The sequence below is a fragment of the Cystoisospora suis genome (assembly GCF_002600585.1).
Source record: "Cystoisospora suis strain Wien I chromosome Unknown contig_3033, whole genome shotgun sequence".
Classification (NCBI taxonomy): domain Eukaryota; phylum Apicomplexa; class Conoidasida; order Eucoccidiorida; family Sarcocystidae; genus Cystoisospora; species Cystoisospora suis.
In genome coordinates this window covers 24038-33272 of record NW_027155828.1, presented here as the reverse complement: position 1 = coordinate 33272, position 9235 = coordinate 24038, and the positions used below count along the sequence as shown (strand labels likewise).

Genomic DNA, 9235 nt, shown 5'->3' with positions numbered 1-9235 from the left:
CTGTGACACGTGTTGTGCTTCGGTGACAAGACAGATATAAACTTGTTAAGATATTGCGGCGTCCATTACAGGCAGCGCCGGTGTGAGTCTCGTCGGTAAATCAGCGAGTCATGTGTGCGTTCTTGTCTAGTCGACACGGTCGTAGTACGGAGGTACATACCTATTACTTGCGTCGTGTGCGTGGCCGCATCCTTGCTTGCAGCTGACTCGGCCACTGCTGTTTTTGGTTTGGAATTGCAGCGTACGAATGAGATCGGTGTCTCCGAACAGCTTCCGCTCGTGAAGGACGGGTTCCGTCGAATGTAACCGCAGTCCGGCACCAGTGTGGGCGGGCGTCGCTCCGAACGGCGCGGACAAGCCGCAACAGAGTCTGCAGCTGCGAACGACCGGGTAGCAAAAGCTGTCCACAGCGGCCAGCAGGGACCGGTTGGTGTGTGGGTGGTCTGAGCAGCGCTGGAGTATGATGTTCCTCAGCGCTGATGACATCTTGTCTCAATGTGCATTCGAAGCCCGGTTGGCCTCAACTCGGTCGTCGCGGGACCACCGCACCCGTGGGCTTGTTTCGCAGCGCGAGTGCTTCCCGCTCTGGCGAGGCACTCACGATGTTTGTCCATCGACGCTCTTTCTGTAGTGGGGTCAAGTTTCCGCCCATGTTGGCTGCATTTTCGTAATATGTTCTTCTCCAACGCCTAGAACGTGATGAAGCAGTCTTTTTTAGGAAAAGTCGTCACACTGTTTACTGTCCGTGGCTTGCCCACACTCTCGGCCGCGGTAGGGGACAGCGAGCTGTCAGACCTGGACCGGAGTCGTACCGGCGCACTGGCCGGCCGCGATGGAACTGGCAGTCCTTATTAAACTGTTGCATTACTTACAGCTGGGCAGAAGTTCATTTGCTATTTTGCACCTTTTGAAGCCTTGTTTGTTTTCTCAAGTTCTCCTCGTGGCTTCCAGGTTTGCGAACCTGGACCGGCCTTGGTGACTCGGGCAAGCCCAAGGGCAAGCGGGGCTGTGTGCGACGACCTTACAGAAAGAATTGTTGCCCGACAAAGGAGTAACCAGCTACCGGTAACACCCTGAAGGAGTGTACAGTCCGCCAGGCTCGGTATGTGAGATCCGCATACGGTCGGATGCGTGAATTCGTGAATCCCGGCTATCTTATGAAAGGCAGGGTCTCGAAGACAGCTGACTTTACTCCGTGACCTTTTCTTCCGCGGCGGGGTAAAGTTCCCCATGTGCGGCATCCTCTACGGCTACCGTCACCACGCGCCTGTCGGCAGTCTCGCCCCCGTGGCGTTTGTCTGTTGGCGACGCAGCCAGTCAGGCCTTCCCAATCGAGCTCACTGGATTTAAATGCTCCTTGCCGTGGTTCTTGCTGACTCCCGTGCGTCGGTCTTTCCGGCTGAGCACATATTTGGTGATTTCCCTTTCTGCAGACACGTCCCAACCGTTGGTATCGTCTGCCACTCGATTTCACCGGCGGCACGTCCAGAGCCCTGGAGTCGGGGGAAACAGCGGCAAGGCGAATCGAGCTCGGACCCTGTTTCTGTGATTGAGTAATTGGCATTTTGTCTACGCCTCGGGTTAGCGTTTTTATATAGAACCGGGCCGTACCCTTACGGGAAGCGCTCCCTCCTCCGCTACGCTCGGTGTGGCCGTCCTCTTGGCGTTCTGCGTCCAGCAGTATCTTTGGAGCCGGGAAGTAGGTGATATTAGACTCGGAGCCTCCCGGCAGTCCGTGGGAGACCATGTTCGGCTGGGAGGCGCACAGCAGTCATGTTTCCGCGCTACAGAGCGATTGGGGTGTCACCGTGAAGAAGTTTGCCGTCAGAGGCGTTGGGCCCGACAGATACCTGATTGACAGAAGCCGGTCGGGTCGTTTCTGAAGACTCCGCCTGAGGACGTGTGAGTGGTTCGCGGAGGACTCCCCTTTTCGACGCAGAGTGTCTCACTTGTCTAGTACTCGACTCCACGGCTAAGGCGCGCCAGCGGGACAATAGAGAGGGCAGCTGAGTTGCCTTTTGTCATCCCGCATTTGATGTTGTGCGCTGCGTGGTCCGGCAAAAGTAGAGATGTTCTGGGGTCGCCACTGGATCTCAGGAATTCCAGGTTTCAGGTGAAGCTGTGGGTGCAAACCTGAGTGCAGCCCAACTGTATGTCGCGTTAGGAACACTACGACACAGGTGCGAAATTATCGTGTCAGTTCATCTGCATTTGAAAAATTTCTCTTCGTTCCTTCTCTCGGAGTTGATGTGGTTCATTTCGTGACCATACGGCGAGCGCCTGGCTGACCTGAGCGGCCACGTTTGCAGAGCCATTTTTTTTTCGAGCTTCTGGGCCACAGCGAAGTCCTAGAACGCCGCACGATAAGATGGAAAAGCAGAAGGGGACGTGCTCGGATGCAATGAGTGCTAGTGAACAGAGTCAGGAGGGCGCTGATGTGTGGGGGTGCGTCAGGTGTCCCCAAAGAGAGGGCAAGGACGTGCAGGATGTACGACCTGATGACCAGACCGTCAGGAGCTCGAGTTGTCGCGCGGATAATCGCTCGTTCTGGTCAGACTTCTTGAGCATTTCAATTCCTCCAGAGGTGTGCGAAGGGGCGGGCTCGCAACGAATGGAGGGCTCCTCCGCCCATGCGGAGCCGAGAGCGGAACCCCTGAAAGCCAGCAACACCCGCGACAGTTCCTCACAGTGCCCAAAGGAGGAAATGGAATCGTACTCACCCAGAGCGCGCTCCCAACCTGAATTATTTGAGCACTGGAGTGATGACTCCATACACCGAACAGGCCATCAACATGACAGCATCGAGAAGCCGCGACAGGCGAACTTCGGTCGATTTTCGTCAGTTCAGAATTGCCTTGAAGAGTCGAGGGGAGACACGTTTGCGAGCGAATCAGCGAGCCGGCTAAACGATGCATCGGGAATCATCTCGAAGAAATCGAGTTGGTCGGGTGTTGGCGAATTCGGATCTGAAATGGAGGAGCCGATGGTCCCCGAAAGCTCAGGCTCGTCTTGGTACAGCGCCTTGCAACTGCACGAAGTCGGTGGTGAAAGTGACAGGGAGTTATCGACATCACTGGAGCGCCAGTGCTCTGCGACGCAGTGTTTGGAAAAGGACGACTGCAGCGCATATGAGGTTACCAACTCGTTACGACCTGAACAGGGGAGTCAGGGCGTGTACGCAGATTCCAAAGAGAGACCGACTGCACTGATGTCGGTGCCGCTTTCAGGGGAGTGGCAGCGGAGTGTCAGTCCGGAACCTCTTCAGGGACTGGGTGTATCGGGACGTGCATCCAAGAAGGGATCGAGACAGCGTGTTGCACAGCCGAATCATTCTCGCGGCACTCCCCTGAAGGCGGGAGCAAGTGCTGGAGTGCCTGGCTCCCATCGTTTCGTGCCTGCATTGGGAGCCGCAGGCCGTCAGCTTGTTCTGGATCGCATCCGAAGCAGGTATCATACGGATGTGGTGTACTACAGTGGTCTACTGCGAGACAAGTACAACAGCACTATTTCCAAGCTCCCATTTTTCACGGTGAGCCGCCTACACCAGTTAGCTGCAGACTTCGGTATTGACACTCAAGCTGTGCTTAATGGGCAGAGCGAAGCGGTGAATGCTGGAGGACGTGGAGGAAGCGGGTGCAGGAGAGGCCGGCCACACAGACACACGGTGAATTCTACGCAACGGAGCGGACTGGGAGGGAGGAAAGAAAGCACCCACGGATGTACCGGTTCCCCTACCCCGAAGTCACAAATTCATGCCGGTAGGAAATCCCTCAGAGCCCAAAGTCGACCAAGGCTGAGTAAGAGCTCCCGTCGGGGGGCTACGGGAGCGACTGTCGAAGGTGAAACAGGAAGACGAGCAGGTGAGGATGTGGCAGCGCCTGTTGAAGTGCCGCCGTTGCTAAACAGCGTTTCACAGTTGCCGCAGCACATCTCTCCCTGTTTCGCTGGGAGAGAAAGTTTCTTCTGGGGCAAGGGCTCCGGCCCCAGTTCAATTGATTCGCCAACCTCAGCAGTCGGGGGCGGTAGCTGCGTGACGGCAGATGAAGGTAACTCATGTTGCGCCGACGCTCACGTGTCTGAAATTCCTCCGGCAAGCTCAGAGGAAGAATGGAGTACAGCGTGGAGTAAGGAGTCAACTGGCGTCTGCGTGGGAACAGGTGGAGAGAGTACTGACCTCAGCCGGGGAGGGTCCCACGAGAAACGGGTCACAATGGATAGGCACCGTGTGGAGAAGTGGGCGCAGTCAGGTGGGGCGTCTTCTGAAACGTCGCTCCCTACCTCAGGTGCTCCAACTGTCGGCGGGGACGTGGACGAAGCAACTTCTCCTCGGGTTGCCTGTAGGTCCCCAACTCCGGAAGGGACAAACTGGCACGCAGCAATTGACTTGCAGAATCCTGAAATAACTATGGAGCATCTGGATAGCGGAAGCGGGCAATGTAGTTTTGCCCAGTCGTCCCGTGGTAGAGGTCGTAGTCAAGAAACCGACGCCGCCGAGATGTCGAGCTCCTGTGGTCCAGAAGAGCCAAGCAACAGGCGCTGCGAGCTGAATGGGATTGAGTCAGAAACCTTTACTCCAATCTGTGGAACCTCGGGCACCGTCTCCGTGATCGTGGATCGAGATAAGAAACGACCGGCGCAGCTTGTTTCCTGCGGTGCGGCAACTGTAGATTGCATCGAGAAACGTCCAGACCAAGGCCGACACCCTCAGCTAAACAACGAAGGCGCCTCTCTGGGCGGCCGGTGTACGGCAGCGTTGGAGGATTTCTGTGGCCGGGTAACGCGACGAAAGGTTCTGCAGACAACCTGGTCAGAAAGTACAACGTTTACATCTTCGCCCACCACACCAACAGCTGGAGTGTCTGCGGAAACCCAATCTCTTTCTCCCACTTCCCCTCTTGCTGGTGTTGGCACCAATGTGTTGTGCGCTGAACCACGCGGAGGTCAAAACTGCACGGTTGATGTTAGGGAGCAGCCGGAAAGCCAGGCAGATTATTCACTTGCTCAAGGTAAGAATGGGAAGATACCTGAGAAGACGTCATCCATTAGTAGGCAATGCTGGATCCCGGGGGAGATTTCGTGTACATACGGCGTCGCGGACCTTTGTGGTGGTGGCGTAATTACGTCACCCCCTTGTCTACCCAACGGTGCGTTGGCGCAGACGACGTGTACAGACGGTTTATGGACTGCTGAGTGGGACCTCGCGACCGACCGACGGTCCCTCCTAGTCGTCAGTGGAGGGTGTCCGTTCCGTACTGAGGGTCACACGGGGCGAAAACAGGCTAGTCGCGCGCACGGTGTCATGAGAGCATGGGTAGCAAGCGGTGTGATACGAAAGATCATGTCTGACAACTCCAGATTGTTGACTCATCTGGCATTGCCTACACCGCACGCAGGGACGCGGGTGTGGGCAAGGTATTGGGGTGCGAGGCACGTGAATGTCGGTGGGAGGACCTCTGCTGGCACGGGAACCGGAAGCGTAGATTGCAACGCAAGGGCACATCGATACTGCCGCAAGAAGTCGGGCAGACGTGCTTCAGGCGTAGTGCACCGGTACATGGAGCGGCATGGTACCCGGCTCTTTCTAGCTTTTTCTGAAGCGTCTGTAATCTATCTTTCTTTTCCAACTCTCGCTTTCCCTGTACAGAAACAGCGACTGTCCGCTCTGAGCTTGGTGCTACTGGGGCGAGTGATCTTGAAGGGACATGTGAAGAGGCCAAATTGTTCATGCTCCTCAAGCAGCTCGTCCCCGAGAAAAGCGCAACCGGACCGCCCTTCTCCTTGGCGTCACCTCCCTCCCCGTGCTCCATGGTGCTTGGGCGGGAGGCGAGGCTTCAAACAGCAGATGCGCATGCGACGGTGACTGGCAAACAACGATTGATGGCTCAGGAATCACACGCGACGAACACTTCGAGCGGCCCAAGCGAAGGAGTAGATCGGGGACTTTCTGAAGTCGTTTCGAGCATTCACAAACTCGACATTCACAGCGGAGTGGCCAGTCAAAGTTTCAGCCGGTGGCCAAGCGCGGAGAGAATGCCAGATGCCACGGATCTCGTCGTAAGTGTTGAACACATACGAGAATTCTTGGAGACTCAGCGCTATCGGAAGACAACCGCCGACGGGACGACGGTAGGGGGTGAGAGAGAGTGCAGTCGCGGCCGTGACGGCGAACTGCGACGCTTCTCGGCAGCTGGTTACGGACACGAGGAGGGCAAGCCGGACACGTCCGCACACGGTCTCCCTGACAACGAGAGCGTAGATTCCAGCTTCAAGAGCGCGACTTCAGAGCAAGCGGAGATCTTACCTGGCTCACTCCGTCGTGCTGGTGTCCAGGCAAGTCCCTTCCACAAGGTGCTACGGCAGTGCCTAGGCGAACCCGAGAAGGATGACAGTTCTTCGGTGTCCTGCAATGGCTTCCGACCAGTGAGTTCCCTTGGCAGCGTTGTTCCTGCTAAAATTGGCCAAAGTGTGCGAAGTTTCCGCGTTAGATGCGAGGGGACTTCCAGAGAAGGCGTTCAGCGGACAGCAGAATGTCTGTGGAGGTGTACAGTCAAGCTCACCAGCGTCCCAGAGCTGTCCATCCCGGGCAGAAAGAACACCGGAATCGTTTCATACCAGTGCGGTGTGGTGTGGCGTTCAGGCATCGTCATACGGAAACCGTTTGCCGATGTTCTGGTGCCTTGTTCCGTGAATGGGATTGACGGCACTAGAGGCCGTGTCACATGTACCTAGAGTGTGTCCGAGAACGAAAAGGAGCATAGCGCGATGTATCTGACGCAGGGCTGCGTTCGCTGCTCCGGTGTTGTTCCGAACGCCGTGCTGGGCAAGTCCCGGTTGACTAGTCGTGTCCCATGTGTGACTGTGTTGTATTTCATCAGGGCGAGACGTCCTACGGCTCTCCCGCTTTCAGTTGTCACGTGGGCAAGGGACTGGATAGAACCGTTCATACAATAGTAAACTACAACGATGCCGCCGACAGTGAGACAAAGCAACCGGTGAAACAGCCCGGTGAACGATTCCAGCCATGGCCCGCTGGGGCTTGTCTCGGAACTGCCGGGTACGGAGAGTCTGCGGCTGATCATCTGGACCATCTGGCCGAAGAGATGCTCCGAGGAACAGTGCGGCAAGACGGGCACGGCCGGGAAGGGGGTGACGCTATCTTGTTGCTGGGCGCTCTTCTGTCTTGGGCAAAAGGTGCGACGCAACAGGACGTCGCCGAATGGCGACAGTCACTGGAACTTGTCGCAGACATGCTTTCCAGTGCTGAAACGTGTGACCGCCCAGCACAGGCCCGGAGAGCTGTGGAAATTCAGGCTCAGGTGGACATTGCAGGGAGCTCTTGAAGACTGGGACGCCCCAGCGCACCAAGAAGACATCCGGACGGCTGCTCGCCGGAAAAGGCAACGCCTTCCAAGAAACGGAAGAGCAAGACCTGCAGATCCTGCGACAATCTGCTGCCAAAGGCCGGGCAATGGGGAGCTGAGGACTCCGTACTATTTGGATATGCCGCTGTGGGCGAATAACGACGCAGGATGTGTAAACTGGGTGTCTGCGACAGTGTTAGTTGCAAAGTGGACAGCTACTGTCGTGAGCAGCTGTCCGAGGACACGCAGAAAGGGGGAAGCACTGGAGCCGTGAAAGTGTATCACGATGGAGCCGAGAGAACGCTGACGTACGAAAGTACCGAAAGAGGAAGAGCAACCTCTGGGGTGTAGTTCTAGTTGCTGCACTAGGTGTGGGGCTACTTTTCGACCAGTCCCTTTTTCTGTTGTCGCGCTGGTCAGCAACGGGGGCCAGGCTGGTCGTTGACCTGAACGTAGATCAGGGAAGTGAGACCCAGCTGAAGTGACGACCGGGTAACAGGCAGGCGAATGTGTCAGGAATATAATTGCAGGTCAACGCTCTCATTTTCCAGAGAATACTTGTGGCAATGCAGACTGGTCCCCTTCCCGTAGTCAGAAGCTTTGGCTAGGGCGCCGCACATGTCCGAAGATGTTGGGGTTGTTCTTGCCGTCATTGTCTTGTTCAGAAAAGTTGTTTCTCGAAATGGAGTTGGGGATCTGAGGGAAGCGGCTTCCGGCGGGTTTGTCTTTCCCCGCCCGCCTTGAGCAAGGTTGTTGTCTCGTGATCGCAATGCGAATAGAGATTCAGAGAGCTGTCTCCCATGCTGTCGGTGGCGGGCACAACAACCGCAGACTGTTTCCGCATCCGCGGAATGTATGCATCGTCCCTGCACCGTCGTTTAGTTTGCGGAGCAGAGAGGCCTCCAGTAAAGTCACATGTTTTCCAATGCATCGATGCTGACCAGTGCCCCGCACAGGGCTTAGAGGCGTCGGTATCAAGGAAATCGGCCGAAGGAGGCAGCGGCAGGACGCCCTCGACCAAGGGAGGAGCAGGAGCCGTAGCAGAAGTCGGGAATCAGTGCAGGCGCCAGGGAGCACCCGACTGCTGACGGATGCCAATCATACAAAAATACAACTACACTCTACAGCTACCGGAGTTACACATTGGGGCGACTGCACCCCTGTATTGAGCAGACACTGCGGGGGCAGGCATGCTGATAGGTGACCCAGAACAAGTCCAGCCGCAAGCAACGCATGAAAGCTGGTTACCCAGGCTAGGCATGTACCGTGAGGAGCCTAGATAGGCACTCTATGTATCTGACGCGTTCCGTTAGCTACAGACAAACAAGAATGGCGGAGGCCAGGCAAAATGACGAGTCGAAGCCGCGGACCAGAACGCGGCTTACGCGGCCAGGTGTGCCTTTCGAGGGCAAACCAGCCCGAGAGCAGAAGTGCACCGGAGTGAAGTATTTAATAGAGTCAAGGCAGAATAAAGCTGTCTTCATTAACTGAACATGCACATGAACGGACAGGACAGAGGTGTAGGGGCCACGTGTTCAAGTATAGGGACTGATGTGTCAATGTAAAAGTACGCGCCCAGGAGTGATACAAGAAAAGGGCGTCACATTTAAAGCTAGGGATTTTCAAAGCGAACGCAGGGTCGACAACGGGGAGCTGCAAACTGGGGTCTGCTAAGCTACGTACAGCCCAAGGGACCTTTTCTTGTCAAAGGTTGAGGAATGCCTGCGTTTTCGGGAGACACCCGTGTGCTTGACCGGGCCACCCCAACCTCAGGTTCCTGAGGTTGACAGTGGAGCCTTCTTGCCCCCACCGAAGCGGTCTCTCAAACATCAGTCGTGTGGCCGTATGTATCGGCGTTGGGCGCGGCGTTGTAA

The 9235-nt window shown here is 56.3% G+C and overlaps 1 protein-coding gene across 1 annotated transcript; it reads left to right on the top strand.

The window, feature by feature from the left end:
• The first annotated feature begins 417 nt into the window (after window positions 1–417).
• CSUI_006080 (uncharacterized protein) lies at window positions 418–8070 on the top strand. The gene is made up of 3 exons (XM_068066245.1): window positions 418–5006; window positions 5645–6420; window positions 6876–8070. The coding sequence occupies exons 1-3, from the start codon at window positions 2369–2371 to the stop codon at window positions 7338–7340; spliced, it is 3879 nt and encodes a 1292-aa protein (XP_067921782.1). The 5' UTR covers window positions 418–2368; the 3' UTR covers window positions 7341–8070.
• The last annotated feature ends 1165 nt before the right edge of the window (window positions 8071–9235 follow it).

What these genes read in the sequence shown, in the direction of transcription:
- CSUI_006080 (XM_068066245.1), top strand. Translation starts at nt 2,369, where the DNA reads ATGGAAAAGCAGAAGGGGACGTGCTCGGATGCAATGAGTGCTAGTGAA. An exon ending in AGATTATTCACTTGCTCAAG is followed by an intron (nt 5,007 to 5,644) that starts GTAAGAATGGGA and finishes TTCCCTGTACAG; the next exon opens with AAACAGCGACTGTCCGCTCT. An exon ending in CCTGCAATGGCTTCCGACCA is followed by an intron (nt 6,421 to 6,875) that starts GTGAGTTCCCTT and finishes GTATTTCATCAG; the next exon opens with GGCGAGACGTCCTACGGCTC.